The sequence below is a fragment of the Dermacentor andersoni genome, chromosome 3 (genome assembly GCF_023375885.2).
Source record: "Dermacentor andersoni chromosome 3, qqDerAnde1_hic_scaffold, whole genome shotgun sequence".
Classification (NCBI taxonomy): Eukaryota; Metazoa; Arthropoda; class Arachnida; order Ixodida; family Ixodidae; genus Dermacentor; species Dermacentor andersoni.
In genome coordinates, this window is record NC_092816.1 from 194,690,687 (window position 1) to 194,708,729 (window position 18,043).

The 18,043-nt window shown below is 44.6% G+C and overlaps 1 protein-coding gene across 1 annotated transcript; it reads left to right on the forward strand.

The window, feature by feature from the left end:
* Positions 1–7,024: 7,024 nt before the first annotated feature.
* On the forward strand, positions 7,025–7,943 carry LOC126524394 (uncharacterized). Its single transcript, XM_050172721.2, has one exon. It carries the CDS (start codon positions 7,025–7,027, stop codon positions 7,463–7,465), a length of 441 nt encoding a protein of 146 aa, XP_050028678.1. The 3' UTR covers positions 7,466–7,943.
* The last annotated feature ends 10,100 nt before the right edge of the window (positions 7,944–18,043 follow it).

Below are 18,043 nucleotides of genomic sequence, written 5' to 3' on the forward strand. Positions count from 1 at the left end.
CCAAAGAAATTGTGCGTAAGTTATGTGTGATTTCTCTAGTCAAATAAGAACGAGAAAAAGTTACAAAGTCATGTTTTATTTTTTGGTAGATTAGGAGTGCTAAGTAGTGTTTGTAGCATAGAAAAAACGGTAACACCTTACAAGAGGTAAACATGCCATTAGTACTAACAGGATATCTACCCAAACTGCACAAGGCTCTTTTTTGTAGAGAGAACAACCTATCCGAGTCAGTTTTATTACATGTTCCCCACACTAAGATACTATACACAATATGAGAATGAATAGGAGAAAAATATAACTGCTTTTTTAGATGGAATGGCAAAAGATAACGAAGTCGTTCAATTATCCCAATTGATCTTGATATTCGTATCCGCAGTCCGTTGACGTGATCGGTCCAGCCCAAGTCTGCGGAAACGAACTCCTAGAAACTTATGAGAAATCACCTGCTCAATTTCTGTGTTATTCAAATATAATCGGATATTATGATCAAGAGACTTATTTTTAGTGCGGAGCACATATTTTTTTTTTAATCTTTAGTTCAAGCTTATTGGCATCAAGCCATGTCCGCAGTTCATTGAGCCAGGTATTGGATCGATATTGAAGCAAGCTAAGGTTTGGACCGGAAAAGAAGACATTGGTGTCATCAGCATAGAGGACCATACTTGAACTTGAGTGTATATTTACTATATCATTAATATATAAAATGAAAAGTAGAGGGCCGAGGATAGAGCCTTGTGGTGCACCGAATTTTATTATACCTGTGTCGGATTTAAGCTCCTGTAGCCATGTAGACTGCCCCCGTCCTGTAAGATAGCTTTCTAACAATTTGTGTGCAATACCGAGAATTCCATATTTCTCTAGCTTTAGTAATAAAATATCCTGTTTAACTGAATCAAAAGCTTTGCAAAAGTCTAGAAATATTCCGATGGTGAAAAGCTTTTGTTCGAAGTTAGAAAGAAGGCGATCTTTTATGTCCAGTAGAGCAGTCTGCGTGGATTTACCAGCCTGGAATCCATAATGTTCTTTACATATTATGTTTTTTTTATCTAGGTAGCTTTGTAATCTTTTATATACCCCACGTTCTGCGATCTTAGAAAACAGTGGCAATATCGAGATAGGGCGATAGTTGTTCATATCATTTTCGTCACTTCCCTTGTAGATTACTGTAACTCGAGCTGATTTCATCTTATCAGGGAAGATACCAGTCAGGAGCATTCTGTTGCATATATGCGTTAAAGGTGGGCTAATGCTTCTGCTAGCGGCTTTTACTGGTACCGTACTTATATCGTCAACCCCTAGTGAACATTTATTTTTGAGACAATTATTGATAGCTACGACTTCTTTTTCAGACGCGGGGGTCAGAAATAGAGACTCACAGCAACCAGCCTTTATAAAGATCTATAGGTGATTGGCGACACGCGCCTGCTGTGATATGACAAGCGCCTGCATTAAGAAAATGTTCATTAAATGCATTAGCAAGTGTTACACCAGAGCAGGAAGTTTCATCAATCAGTAGCTCGGAAGGCAGACGAGGTTTCCCACTGTATATCATGCCATTTACAACGTTCCAAACTTGTTTGGGTTTGTCTACTATTGAAGCAAATTTGTTGGCGTAATAACAGTTTTCACCTTTTTTAGATCCAGATTTAATTTGTTTCTGAATTTTTTGAATTCTTCGAAATCGGTTGGGTCTCTCGTTTCTAAAAAAATGAGCAAATAACAAGTTTTTATATCGAATGCTTTTGAGAAGAACCGGCGTAATCCACTCTTTCTTAGCTTTTTTGTGCTTATGGACGACAACCATAGGAAATGATAGGTTGTAATTGTGTTGTACCTTTTCTAAAAACATATCGTACGCTACGGACGGATCATTTTCTAGATATACTTCTGCCCAATACGTTTCAGCCATAAGTGAACAAAAATAGGTAATTGGATCCTCATTCACTGTTCGTCACTTGTACTTAGGTTTGACAGAGTGTTGCTTAATTGAGAACAGGCCAAAAAATGGCATATGATCGCTTATGGCTGGTAAAAAGACACCTGCGGTAACTGTATGTGGGGAAAAATTTGTAAAGCAGTTACCAATGAGTGTTTCTGTTTGCTGGCTTATTCTGGTAGGTAGGTCAATAATATTTTGGCGACCATGTAAGAAAATCCATTCAAGTAGTTTTGTCTGCATCGGGTTTTTCTTAAGCGAGTCGACGTTCATATCACCAAATATAATGACACGCCACCTGTTTTGATTAGCTAAATTAAGGAAACTATTAGAGAAATCAAGGAATGCATCAAGATTACCATGAGGGGGCGGTATACTAAAAGTAAAGCAATGTCGCGATGCAGTAAGCTAAAAACTTCAAAGTTCTCATTTACAACACATGAGTCTGTAAGAACGTCATAGGGCAAACGTTCGTGTACGTATAGAGATATACCGCCTCCGCGCTTACCTTGTCGGAACATAGAAATGTGATTGTAGCATGGACTCTGCACAACTTCTGCATCAGAGCTATACCAGGTTTTCGTGAAACCAATGACATCAAAACCACGCTTTTGTTCCTCTAATTCAGCTTCAATTTGTTCGACCTTATGCTTTAAACTGCATACATTTAGGTGATTCAAGGAGAGGACCTCTTGAGGAGGATAAGCAATGGCATTCAATACTTCGAATGCTTATGGAAAATATGGAATCGTTATTTTGCCTGTCGTGTATTGATAAATATAAGAGGGTCTGTACGAAACATACAACATATAAATTTGAAAGGTAATAAAGGAGGGGCTAAGTGTAAACAGTTATGACATACTGGCACATTTCACAAGTCAACCTCTTTTTTCCCAGCAATGTTTCACTTTAGCTCTGAGCGCCATCGAAATCAGGAAGACTGCATTATGACCTGAGCCTATGCTGAAGTTTATCTCGTTTCGTTAAATACACGGGCAACGAACCAGAAATGTCCCGTAGGACCAGATTTTACGTTTCCACCCAAACCATCGGGCAAGAACACTGTCATATGGGGCAAAGAACAGTTCTCAATTGCAAACAAAGTTGTAAGTGTTAGAGTTTAGGCCAGTCGTACCACTTTGGATACACGTTCGTTGAAAGGTCGTCGCATTTTGCGTAATGATGATTTGTTATATAAGACTTCCTGGGCACAATTGTTTTCCCGCTCAACACTCAGTGTTTCCTTTTTCACTGCGAAACTGCTCCTTAGACAGCCGTGGTTTCGGTCACAAGTCTCTATGTGAGTCATCTTGCGAGTAGTAACGTTTGAGAAGGGTGCGATATCGGACAAGCGGGGTAGGCCGCATTTCATGATAAAGCAAAGAACACGATTTGTTCATGCCAAGTTGTGTTCCGCGCTGTATCACGATGTCGTGCTAATGTTTCTTCAGCCGCCATCGGTTCGGACACAATTCTTTCCAGACTTCACAGCTGCATCATCGCGTTATTAAAATTAATTACACTGTATTTTGCTCTGCTTCGACATGAATTCACTGCAGTTGGAAGCAATCTGAATCCACAACGCTAACAAGTTGAGCATTTGACAGAGTGGTCCATGAGCTTTAGAATTAGCGGCACAAAGCTGCTTTGCGCGCATAAAAAGCTTCACAGCGGTTGTCCGTTGGTTTCGTTCTTTTGTACTCGGTGTGTGTTTCATTTTTTGCGTGCCTAATCAATGGCGTTCAATTATTTTAGGTATTTGTTCATGAAACTTACTGCACTGACGTGTTTAGGTGTTACCTTAGTTGTTGGCCCATACCTCCTTCCTCCCACTGTTTTCGTCTTGCTAAATTTTGGGCCTGCCAACACCTGTCTGATCGCACAGCCGTCCACGTTTCGGACTGCCGTCGCTTATCGGTATTTCCGTACGACAAAAGTGCACGTATGGCTCCTTCACTTCAAGCAAGAGCAATAGGAAGCATCTCCGAGCCCCTTGTGTGCCTCCTACGCTATTTGAAAGGAAACGCCTGGAAGATAATTCAATGATACGCGGAGCTGTCGGGTTAAAGTAACATATCGTGCGGCATCGCTTTGCGGGTGCTTTTGTTTCCGTCTTCTAGTGCGTCGAGTACGGTGTAAGGTGAGGGACTTCCGTGCGCGTGTACCATCTGGCACGTGCAGCGTCTCTGCCTTTCCCTGTGGTTCGTCGCAAAGCGCTGGGAAGCTGCGTTGCCGTAGCCTGGTACACGTAACCGACGTGCCATCCAATACGTGGGATTCTTGCCCATCGTCGAGTATATAAGCGACCCGCCGTGAACCTCGCTAGCATCATTCGCCAAAGAGCAGTTGCAGCAAACCGTAACCATGAACGGCATGGTGAGTATCGGCGTGGGGAGTGGTTTAGCCATAATTTTTTTTCCTGCCGTGTTTTGTAGTAGCAACAGCGAAGTGTAAATATTTCGCAGTGTTAATTGTAGCGCTTACAGTATAGCGAAAAACCTGCCGTATTCGTTCTCACCTAGGTACCAGTGAATAAAATATTATGTAGATATTTTTTTCATAGCAGTAGGCGCTTTATACAGAAAGCTTTTTTGAAAGGTTCATTTTCTTCTGCAGCACAGTGACAAGTATGCAGTCTTTTATAGCATCTGTTGCAGCATTGTTAATTCTGTAAAAGCTCCTGTGTGATAAATCGTATGTAGTGAATACCGTTTCTAACAAACAATATTCGCTGTTACCGAATATTTAGGTTTGCAGTGGCAAACCTAAGCGGTTGTAATAAAGCAGGTAAAACGAGAAAAAGTGGTGAGAGACCAGCCGCCTGATAGACTTCGTGACGCCAAGATGTGCAACCTTGGAAAGATGATCACGTTCAATTCGCACTATACACGTGTTCTACTAATCTGCAGCAATGTTTGTCGGTGATTCTTCGCAAATCTTCTCATTACCTGCTGTTGCAACCTATTCTTTATTATTTGCATTGCCGAAGCGCATGCAGAAATGCTGGAGTACGGAACAAACTAAATAGAAGTTACCGCAGAACGTTTTGCATTCGCCTCGCGATGTTTGCTCACTTATTTTACTAAAATAATTTTATAACAGTTGAAATACATATCATGACCTGGACAAAAAGTTCTTGAAATTACTGCCACTATCTTTAGGAAAGCTTCGGCGCTATAAGCCGCGCACCCATTCAACTGTTTATTGCATGATAATACATTACACTGAATATACTTATTGAGGAAGGACTATCACCTAATTTTCTTGAAACAATAATCAGAAGGAGCTGCGAGTCGCATTAAGCTATTTGCGGCCTGTTCCTAACGAGCACCTATTTTTAGTTTGTACTCTGTAAATGATGACAGTATTCGCATAAGCACATGGGTAGATAATATACAGAAACCTGCGTATTGTGCAATTGTAAAGGCATAAACACTAAAACGCTATCCTTCTTTAGAAATGTTCATCGGCATTTGACAAATAAGAGCTACATATATCAACAATCTGAAGAAATAGGAGTGGGATGCAAGTTTACCGTAATATGTTAGGTTCCGCTGCCACGGGATAGGAGAAATTTTCAAAATCTGTGTGATGAGTTGTGCGCGGTGTAGAAGTTAATGACACACATGATAATGATGAATGTTTCTTCTACAGTGTTTCAATTTCTGCGCTCTGAGAACACTCGACCATTCATTAGTGCATTAAGCTGATGGTGCGAGCAACACTAGTGCTACATTTTTACATGAAAAGGCGTACATTGGCGCAGAATTCTTGGTGCGATACAATGGCTATCACCGCTAGCCGCTTTATCTTATCGCTGACAATGCCTAAGGGGACAACAACACGCACTTGCATTGCTGGAAGTTCGCCTCACGCAGCATTTGGAGGCCGCACACACAATAGTGCAGTGTGTACACTATAAATCAAATCTAAGCGAATATCCTACAGGTTCTACGCTATGTAATTATAACTCTGGAATGACACTATGCTTGTCACGATCCACTGACCATTATGGAATATCATGGCCAGGGGATCGCGGTACATGTTACAGCATGTACCACGATCCACTGGCCATGAATCGCGACAGTCAGTCATTTCAAAGAAGCCTATACAACAAAATTTTCTAATGTAGCGACAATTCCGTTCGAAAGCTTAACAGCTGCCAGAGTACGCAGGCTTTGGAACTGTTTCACTCAGTGATATACATTGCAAGATTCACGCTCTCAGTTTTCATTATTGAAGTGCAAGAAAGCAGAAAAACGTGAGTACCTTTTATTGAATAGTACAACACTCACGTCTGCAAGGATAAATATAGAGCGGGATGTGCATAAGTGGCTTAAAGGGAAAAGCAACGTTTCTTTTTATACTCTTACGATATTTTTTTGGCAACGCATCATTAAGTGGTGCTCGACTACCATAATTCATATTCAAATGTAAGTTATTATCGAAGTGTTTTTATTGGGAAAGTCTAAACTGAACCCTTGAAGAGCATTAACCTAGTGCACTTAATAAGAATCCTGGGGTTCACAACAACTCATCATATTCCTCTTCAACTTATCAAGAAGCGCATCGGCACAGGCAGTTCCAGTTCGTACATTCGAACAATTCCATCCGCGTGCAATATGCAAGAAAGTCGTATAGAATATCAATTTACTCTGTGAGGGCTTTAACACGATTGTCCAAATTTTTGTACATCTCAGGAGTTTCACTAAGTGCACGTCAAATGCTGGCCCATTGTAGTTCTAGTGTTCCTTCAATTCATACCGAATACATAACGAAAAGTAGTTAGCGCTTCAGTCTAATTGGTTATTATGCCATTACCACATATTTTCAAATGTCCGCCGTCACTACAAAATAGTTTCCCAAATTAAAAGGCACGTTATCGTATCTGCATTGTCTCGAGGAATGTTGACTTTCGCCTTTCCGAATAGATACTAAACGAATGAATATCCATGAAATCCCTATGTGGTGTAAAAGCCGATGTGATTAAGCCAAGATGCCTCATTCAGATGAGAGATTAACCAGCATTTTCCATGCAAACTTGCACAGAACGTCGCCACTCTCCTTTTTGCTGTCCTTGCCACCGCCATGGCAGGCGGGGTGGGTTACGGAGGATACGGACTCGGCTACGGCAGTGGCTATGGCCTTGGATATGGGGGAGGCCTGGGAGTCGGAGGTGCGGGTGCCGGCGGCGTGGGTGCTGGCGGTGTTGGTGTCGGCAGCAGCGTGGCCCTTCTTCGCGGTGGACCTGGACTGTACAAGGCTGTACCCGGCCCTGCCTTCCTGGTCAGGACCATCCACCAAGTTAACAAGCTGTCCAGCGGCGGAGCACTGGTCGCACACTCCGGCCTCGGAGCAGGATCATACGTTGGAGGCGCCGGACTCGGTGGGGGCTACGGAGGTGGCTTGGGATATGGCAGCGGTTTAGGATATGGTGGCGGTTTGGGATATGGCGGCGGTTCGGGATACGGAGGTGGTCTGGGATACGGCGGCGGCTACGGATACGGCGGCTACGGTTACAAGGGTTGATTGGGCTGCTGACTTATGTGATAATTTTCATCTCACAGGGTAACTCATCGCCAAAAAGTCACCGCCGGCAGAGAAACCGGCCAACGCAAGTCTGAAAATAGATTCAGCCCACAGCAGGAAAAGTGCAAATATGGTTGATTTGAGTAGTTGGCTGAATTGGAACGTCATCACAATTATAGAAAAGCAAAAAAAAAAATTACTGTTCAACTATAGTAATCGCCACCGCTGATGATGCAATGTATTTTACTGTTTCACGTTCGCCGTCAAGACGAGTCATTTGATGTGCGATTTTTTAAATATATTGAGGTCACTATAACAACCCTGAACTGAAAACATTGGGTTGTCCCGGTGCCATCGTTAATAAATTATTCATTCATAGAACGCGCGCTTAAAGAAAAGGAGGACTTGCAGGTATTTGGTAACATTGCAGCTTATGATGAAAAAGAAAATGCCACAAGTTAGCATGTCCTTATCGTGCTCATTGTGTGACTGCCAAAACCAAATAAAATTTCTTGATCTTAATCAACGTCTCTATTAGTCATTGCTTTATTAGCATAAGGACAGTAAGTTGACGGTCCGCGACAAGTCTGTTATAAGAAAAAAGCTCGTGCTTACCCAGTGCATATGTTGGAATTTGTGCGCTCCAAAGCTGCAATAAAGTTGTTAATGAAATACTTTATACCTAACGACAAAGCGTACAATTTGGTTATGATAGGAGTACGCATAAGAAAGCACTACACGTATAAACCAATGTTTAGGAATGTTGTGCCATTGTGGCGCAATTTGTCAAGAACGGGCATGACACCATTGACACATACAGAATGGCTGCAACAGAAAGAAGTAACGGAAATTAAAGAATATGCAAAGTTTGATCAACCATGCTATTACGTATTCTGTGCTTTACAGATATACAGGGTGTGCCAACTGTCATGCACCAAGATTTCAAAATATTTAAATGCCACGTAGCTGGACAGAACCAAAGTATTGTTGCTTGCCGCCGCTTGGTGATACTGAGAGTATCTTTTGGATTCCGCCTTAATACATATTTAGTTTTAATTTATAACTCGAACTCTCAAATATTGTAATCAGATTAACAGTGCCAAGGAGAAAATTGTAGAGCAATATGAAAAAACTTCCGATACATCTTTCAGTAGCTCAGTACGTGCTACATAATGTGTTTTCTCACAATACATTCGAGGAACTGGCAGAAACTGAACTGATAACACAAGGAAACTGACTCGCACAAACGACTTTGGGTGGAACACTCCTCGGCAGACTGGGGTATCATGAGCTCCTAGAAAAACACTATGAAGCTAAACCCATCCTCAGAAGAATCGGAAACAGCATGAAAGTGTCGCCCATACGCAGAAATATGGACCCAACTGTACGTGCAGGCAGAAGAGAAGCGAGAGCTGCATACACTGAGATAACATATGGAGAGAAACCAAACTCGCATTTCGTGGACGGTGCAAGGTGCCCAGGCAGGCAGAAAAGAACGGTAGCTGCCGTCCCTTAATACTTCGGTAGAGAAATCACTTGCGCCTCCACGCACAACGGTACTATCGTGCAAGAAGAACTTGGTATAGCTCTCGCTACCAAAGCGGTGAAACCGAACGAACAACAAATAACCATCATATTGGGCTCAAAAGAGGCACGAAGAAGCTGCGTCAGGGGACGAATATGCACCGCAGCCTACAGGATCGTAAGAGATACGACACCCAGAGTCAGATTTCACCTTTCATGGGTGCCCAGCCATGAGAGAATCAGGGGAAACAAGATGCTCAGAGAGTAGCTCTTGCGCGTATTATACACCACGAGTACTCACAGGACGCCTCTGACGACTTCATCCTGATTGCCCAGACCTACTCTGCAATTTTAAACTATTACAGAAGGAATAGAAGGAAACTACCACCCTCACATAAGAATCTCGGTAAGGAAGAACAGGTTATATGGAGAAAGCTGCAAACCTATACATATGACAATCTGCAAATACTTCATAAAGTGTATCAAGAAAGATATACGGACACATGCCCATGGTGTGGGGGCATGCTAAACCTCGGCCATGGTCATGCACAGCATATAAAGGAAAAACAAGAACAGAAATTAAGGAGGACATACAATGGGAGACGGCGCTGTCCAGTTCACAGGAATAGGTCCAAATGGCCGTCTTCCGACAAGCAAGACGGCGCGCGAACCCCTTGTCTAAAGGCTCCACCCATTGAGTGTTTTATTCATCAATAAAATTCGTCTTCCGGAGCACGAAAGAAGATCGCGAATACACGCATAGTATCTCGGACGGCTAGTCGCGCCGGAATCTTGCTCGTATTCGTGCGCTTGCAATGTTCAGATGAGCCACATCATGGATATCTTCACATGACATTTGTATATATATTGCTACAGGGATGTTGGGAAGTATAAAAGATAGCATTCACAATATATATACAAAATGAGTCAGAGTAGTTAAGATGGCTGACCACCGCAGCAGCCAGCGTCCCGCGATCTTCTTCGTCCTCTCTTCTTTACCCTTCCGTAACAGGACCCCTGGTGGTGAAGCGCTGTCTCGGCGCATGGTAGTCGAAGAATTGCTAGCGAAGTATGGCTTCAGCCGCGAAACGTGGACGACGTCAACAGGCATCGGACTTTAGGATACATCATGTTGTAGCGGCGCAAGCTCGTAACTTACATCGTTAACTTGACGTAGGACTTCATAAGGCCATGTGTAGCGGGAGAGAAGCTTCTGGGAGAGGCCAACCAGACGACACGGTGACCAAAGGAGCACCCAAGCACGTAGCGCGAACTTACCACCGCGATGGCACCGGTCATAACGCTCTTTTTGTATATGCTGTGAGGCTAATAAACGAGATCGGGCGACTTGACGGGCCATGTGAGCGCGATCGATGACTTCACGGGCGTACCCAGCTGCAACACGTGGCACGGAAAGGAGGATGGTGTCAAACGGCAAAGTGGGGGTCGCTACCATACAAAGGATAACAGGGTAAATATCCTGCGGTGTTATGTCGGGACGAGTTACACGCGAACCACACGTAGGCTGGTGTGGCGTCTATGTCGCGGCGATTGTTGCAGACGTACATCGACAGCAACTCTGTGATTGTTCAGCTGAGACGTTCCGTAAGACGGTTCGTTTGTGGGTGGGAGACGGTGGACAGCTTGTGCTCGGTGGCACAAGAGCGGAAGAGGTCGTCGACAACTCGAGAAAACAACGAGCGGCCGCGGTCTGTGAGTAACTGTCGAGGTGCACCGTGGTGGAGAATGACGTTGTAGAGCAGAAAATCGGCGACATCTGTTGTGCAACTAGTTGGCAACGCCATTGTTATCGCGTAGCGTGTTGCGTAATCAGTAGCGGCGGGGATCCACTAGGCCCTCTAGTAGTTGGAAAAGGGCCAAGCAGGTTAAGGCCTACGCGAAGGAACAGTTCAGAGGGAACTTCGATTGGATGAAGTCGTCCGACAGGTGTCAGGGGAGCTTTCCTCCGGCGCTGACACCATTCGCAAGTTGCAACATAACGATGCACGGAGTGGTAGAGACCCGACCAGAAGAACAGGCGTCGTACGCGGTCGTAAGTACGCAAAACGCCAAGATGTCCTGCGTGGGCGCTTTGAGAAGTTCGAGAGCGACGGATCGCAGATGACGAGGAAGAACAAAGAGAAACTCAGGGCCGGCAGGGTTGATATTGCGGTGGTAGAGGATGCCGTCATGAAGAATGAACATGCGACACGTGCCGTCAGTGCTTCCAGATTGCACTCCGGGAATGATGGACTGTGAGGATGCGTCGCGTTGTTGTTCAGCGCGCATGTCAGTCATGTGAGTCAACACTATCACGCAAGTCTCCGGATCATGCACAATAGGATCGGGAGGATCCACTGGGTGACCCGAGAGGCAGTCAGCGTCCTTGTGGAGCCTTCCAGTATTGTAATGGACACTAAATAAAAATTCCTGGAGCCGCAAAGCCCAGCGACCAAGCTGTCCAGTCGAGTCGCGAAGGGAAGACAGCCAGTGGAGTGCATGATGGTCTGTGACGACCGAAAACGTGCGGCCGTACAAGTATCGCCGGAACTTGACCACAGCTCAAGCTAAAGCCAAGCACTCCCGCTCGGTGACTGAGTAATTTCTCTTGGCCGGTGACAGCAGGCGGCTGGCGTAAGCTATCACGCACTCGGTACCATTCTGAAGTTGGGGGAGAACAGCGCCATTGAAATGGCCGCTTGCGTCAGTGTGGACTTCGGTCGGTGCAGATGGATCAAAGTGGGCAAGAATGGGAGGGGTGGTCAGCAAGCCGATGAGAGCGGCGAACGCGTGAGCCTGCTCCGGTCCCGCCTTTAGAAGATCTCTCAAAGGCCGAGCGACGTCGGCGAAGGTTTTGACGAAACGGCGAAAATAAGAACACAGGCCAACGAAGCAGCGTACGTCGGAAGCAGAACGTAGCACAGGAAAACTGCGGATGGCGCGAACTTTTTCCGTATTTGGTTGGACACCGGATGCGTCAACGAGGCGTCCCAACACGGTAATCTGACGGCGCCCGAATTGACACTTCGTGGAGCTCAGTTGGAGGCTGGCTTTTCGGAAGACCGCAAGAATAGCAGCGAGTCGGGTAAGGTGGCTGCCGAACGCAAGAGAAAAAACAATAACGTCGTCAAGGTAACAGATACAGGTGGTCCATTTGTTGCCTGGCAGAAGAGAGTCGATCATATGTTCTAATGTCGCAGGAACATTGCATAACCCAAAGGGCATGACTGAACTGATATAAGCCATCCGGCGTGATGAAGGCCATCTTTTCGCAGTCCATTTCATCAATAGAAATCTGCCAGTAGCCGGATTGAAGATCGATGGACAAGAAGTATTTAGCTCCATGCAAGCAGTCTAAGGCGCCATCGATGCGTGGTAGTAGGTAGACATCTTTTCGCGTGAACTTGTTTAAGTGGCGATAATCGACGCAACAACGCCAGGTGCTATCTTTCATTTTTCGCGAGCACGAGAGGCAAAGCCCAAGGGATGGCTGATGGCTCGATAACCCCTCTTCGGAGCATTTTGTCTACTTTTGATTTGATGAATCGACGTTCAGCATGCGATGCAAGATAGGGACGCCGACGAGTAGGATTCGTGTTTCCAGTGTTTATACGGTTCTGAAGAACAGATGTTGGAACTAAAGGCCTGTCGCCGAAATCAAAGATGTCACAGTACGATACAAGCAGGAGACGTATGTTCGTGGCCTGTGCAGAGGTGAAGACAGGTGCAATTATTTTCGTGAAGTCGTCCGGTAATGATCCAGACCCATAAGCTGCAATTGGCGCTAATAAGGCACTCTCGGCATTCTGACTCTCAATGTAAAATTCGGAACCACTAGAAACGCTGTACAAAACATGCCGGCCGGAATCACTGGATGGCACAGGCTGAAATTCAGAAGCGGTACAACGACGTCGTTATTAGTAACCGTGACCAGCGTATGCGGAACAGCAGCGTTCCGGTTCAAAAGCATGTCGATGATGGGCCGAAGCACATATTCACCTTCAGGAACCTGTGGCTGGGCTGCGAAAGGGATGTAAGTGACTGCCTCGGGTGAAAGCCGCACATCGTAAAACGAGTACAAGTGCGCAGGGGCGGTGCTCGGAGTTGGTGGTTCTAACTGAAGAACGCTGGTCGCACACTCCATGTAAGCAGAATGAATGGGTAAAAAGTGCAATCCAAGGATAACATCGTGAGAGCAGTTGCCCATCACGGCAAAGAGAACAGAAGTAGGGCGGCCGGCTATACTTAAACGCGCAGTGCACGTTCCAAGAACAACCAGCATACCGCCGTCGGCCACATGAAGCACTCGGGCAGCCCGTGGGGTGAGGACCTTTTTAAACGTCTACGTAGGCTAGCACTCACAAGACATTCGTGGGATCCGGTGTTGACGAGTGCTTGAACAGATACGCCATCTATTTTAACGTCAATTACAATTCTCCTTGTGGGCACAGACAGATCATTTGCTGCAGTAGTCGGCAATGCAGCACCACCTCCGAGGGCTGAATTTCCTAGTTTTCCGAAAGGGTGCGGCCAAAAACCACAGGGGATGAAAGGCGACGTGGCTTCGGCGCACAGGATGATGGGTGACGTGTTTGCGCTGAGCGAGACTGGTGTCCGCGCGACGATCTTCACGTTGTAATAAAACACGCTCCAACGTTTTTATTAGCGTTACCGCAGCAAGCACATGCTTCTCCCTTGATGTATCTTGCATTATAACTACGCGTTCTGAGGCACCCTCAGAAAGGAGGAGAAAGGAGCTTTCCTTGGAGCTATAATAAATTAGCTCTTTCCTAATTTACTTTTTGCTATGAGGTAGTCAATCATAGCAGGTTTTTTTTTTTCCTTGCCGCCCCCCATGAGTCGGTCTGTGTCTAATTTGCCCTTTGACGTTCTTTGTTGCCATCTTGATTACTATACCGGTCAAATACTTGCTGGTATGGTTCCTAGTTCTTTTCTCCACAGTGAGTCAATGTGTTTCCTTTACAAATACCTGAACACTCTCGCAGTCCACTTAATTTCATATTCCCCAGTCGTTCGTCAAACTCAATTTCACTAGGAACTTATCTCACTTCAAAAGTTGTACAGCCCAGGCCACCCAGCAATGCTTCATTTGCAGTCTTCCCGTAAACGCCCAATACGAGGCGTCCCAATCATCTTTCGTTGCTACCTAGTCCTGATTGTACCCCTGACTTCAAGAATACAACCTCATTTCCAAATGTAAAAACCATTACATTTTTGCACAAATCCTTGAGCTCTCCCTACATAATTCATCCCCATTGCACTTCACTTTATTAAGGCTGCGTTTCTCTTCCCCTTTCCCACAATCGTTTTGCCCCATGTTTCCATATATCTATTGCCTTCGTTTATCCGTACATAAAAGTTGTAATATTTTACCTCAGGTATCTTCCTGGCTCTGTGTATACAGACGCTACCTGTTTACTGTTTTCATTAAATACCACAAAACTTGTTTTTCTAACGTCTAATTTCAATCCTAAATGCACACATTTCTGTCCATTTATATTGACCAGGCGTTGCATATTAAGTTGCTTGTTAGGTAGCAAAAGAATGTGACCTGCATAAAACAAACCTCGAAGCTGCGGCGCTACTATTGGCCCTGCTTGTTTATATTAGAGATTTACGCCGATATTGATTAAACCCGCCCATAATCACTTTGCGATTACAGTCGACACCAGCGAACTTCTTGAGATGCCATTCGGTGGAGATAACAGACATAATTCTGGTTTGTGACGAGAACCGACCTGTGAATTCGCCTTTAGCTGCTACTACGCGACATTAAACAACATAACCCATTTCGCCACTCAGCGTGGGGATCAGGTTCTACGTAATTGATAGACGATATCTATAAGGCGTAATATGATATAATAAAACTATTCGCAATGCTCCTCATTGTGGCCTACTTTATAGAAACATTTGTAACGGGTAACCATCAGGAATGCCAATGAGGTTTCACAGCTCGCCAGAGATACTTATGCGCATTGCATCTGTAAGGTAGCTGTAATGTCACGGAATGGAAGATTGTATAGCGCGAACAAGAGGTTACAACAGTTGTACACGTGTTCTCGACGGTGAACAATAGTTAATTCTGTTGAGGCTTTCGGTAAAACATCTATGCAATCAAAGGGGGAGGGGGGGCTGAATAGAGCGAACGGCTACAACAGAGTCTGGTCATTAATACTGGAAGCATCTTACGGAGGCCTCTTTTTATGCATTGTCTGGATTCTACACGAACTCTATGGAGATGCGGAAACATTTGGATACCCGTTTCTGTACGCTGAATGCAACGTTTTCCTGAATAGCTAAGCCCACAGCGACACATATAAGAAATCGTGTAAAGTGTCATTACCCCTACGACAATTCTTGAAATTTCAAGTTAACATCGAGGAGTGTGAATTTCTGTGTCATAATAAAAAAATTGGAAAATGGTTTAAAGACACTTCTCGAAGAGCAATCTGAAATTGTTTCTCGTAGGAATATTTTGCGTTAGTTAGACAGAGTGCGCCTGTTCTCCCGATCCTGTGCAGTCACAAACGCCTAAAATTTATTCATTTATTTATTCCTTATCCGCACTTTCAAGGCCTATTGGTATAGCATGAGAGTGCACTAGAACAGAACAGGAAAAATGCAGGACAAGAAGACCTAAACTACAACAGATGGCATGATAAATCGCTGTTTTTCAACTTTGTGAATCTGGAATATCAGCGGGGGATCGAGGAAGTTGCTTCCAGTTGGTAAATCTACGGGCCTAAAAAAGGACCATATTCGAAGTTGATATGACAAGACGACACAACAACTCTGTGCATGTGATCAGTTCGGGAGGCAACGTAGGAAGTAGGCGCAGGAAGTTATCGATTGAGTATCGGGGTGAAGCGGTACATCTCGCGGAAAAGGTAAAGACGGCCACGTTTCCGACGTGATGAAAGATCAGGTTAGTAGAGCGCCTGCTTCATGAATGCAATGTTGGCGCGACCGAAATGATTAGATAGTATAAACAGGGCTGCGCGGTTTCGAGTGGTTTCAACGACATGGGTTGTTATGCTTGAGCAGCACATTAGATAGCAGAGACATATTGTAAATTTGAACGAATTGGTTCTCTAAGTTATCGTTTTTAGAGACGAAGCTTTGATAGAAAAATGTGTTCTTAGTTATTTCTATCACGACGGAGTACGATATGCTGACATACAAGAAGTTTCCCTGCTTTACGGCGTGCGTTGCTATACTATTAGCATTTGTACCGCCCCTATCGTGGTGCATAAATTTGATTAAAACATGATTGTTTGAATATTAGCTGGCTTAAATTATACTGATTTCTCCTTATACTTCACTGCAGCATTTGTGTAGCCGTAAACAAAATGAAGCGATGAAGTCAGAGATGGGGGCTAACATTGGAAAACTTTTTTGCGAAACTAAGCGCTCTTTTATTAACCCCCCCCCCCCCCCTCCCAACCCACACAAGAATGATTTCTGAAGCACAGAAAATGTTAATTGCAATATCAGTTGATATTGGTCGTTTATTTTATTTTCGTACATTTCGGCTACCTGACTGCTGAGCAACCGGGCAGGTGGCCCTAGATAGGTAGACGGTTCAGGATATCAAAGAGACATAAGGTTAAGGATATGTGAACTCAGAGCAAATAAGTCTATCAGCAACACAAAACATTAGTTGCTATGCTACACTGATAATGTACCTCAGGCACTACGACAATACATTTTATGGTTTCATGCTACATACATAGAAAAGTGGACAAAATGCATGCGTCATTGGTATAACACAGCACTAATAACGCACAACTAAGCGAACAAAATGAAATAGTAACCTAAAGAAACCAAGTTGAAGCCTCACTAATTCACGAGCACCTAGTTTCATGCTCAGGTGGCTCATGAAACAGCAGGCTGTACCACGAATCTTAGCCGAGCAAAGGTAGTGACCGTCACTTGAATTGCATCGGGGAAATTCATGCGGCAATGCGGCAATAGCTGCTTTCCTACTTTTGTTCATGCCGCGGCGACAGATTCATCGCGATTAAATCATTATTCAAAGAACTGGAGAATTAGAAATTGCTCCGCGCATGGTACTACTGGTAACAAGGTCACCACCAGCGCTTGTCGACTGAGTGCCGCAGTGCTACAATTCACCTGCCCATGGGGGGCCGAGCCTCTCCTTAAAAACTGAAGGACCGGGGGGTCACCCTCCCCCCCCCCCCTTTAAGTTTCGGGCCTGCATCTGTCCTTTATAGTGAAGCAGTACATCATGAATAAGGCTTGTACGCACAATCTGGCTCATGGGTATCTCTAAAGCGGACAGACCTCCTAATGGAGGAATGCACGATATTCAACGGCTTCTGTTATCTTTCTCCTGGACCTTATATTTCGCCTGCCCCATTTCTTGGTCATTTGTTACACGCCACTCGCTATGTTTCAATTCTTGGATGATATCCAGTATAGATATGTTCACAAGGAGTGTAAAGGAAGCTTTAAATGCATTTACATACTTGTCGTACTCCTGTCTGTGCAAACCTGTCACCAACTTTCTCCCCTGATACACAGGGGCCATACAATGCGCTCGTCCTCGTTACACCGAGAGGTAGTCGCTACAAACGAAAATACCCTGTGAGTGTCATCCGATAACTCAATCACTCACAGATTGAAAGAAGCCCCGCACCATATAGATTCCAATCGCGTTGCATTGTAATAGTTGATATGTGTCATTCTCAATTGGCGATATTACATAGAGCCTGTTGACATCCAGGGACGAGCATTGCTTGCCATACTCCGCTTTTCTTTAGTCACTGGTGTCTCCATGCTTTACGTGTGGCTCCTTCTATTTTTAGCAGTAAAGACACCAGGCTCCTTCGTGTGCCTACTACTGCGATGGTCGCGATGAAGCCACTTCAAACCAGTGAGGAGTCACCTGGGGCTGCATGCCAGAAGTCATGCCGTGTTACTTCCTTTCTATTACGTCGTGTACAGTGTCAAAGACTTCCGTGTGTTACTATCATCTTGTACGTGCAGGTTGTTTTTCCCGCTTCTTCGCTG

Coding starts and splice junctions, on each gene's coding strand:
- LOC126524394 (XM_050172721.2), top strand. CDS start 7,025: ATGGCAGGCGGGGTGGGTTACGGAGGATACGGACTCGGCTACGGCAGT.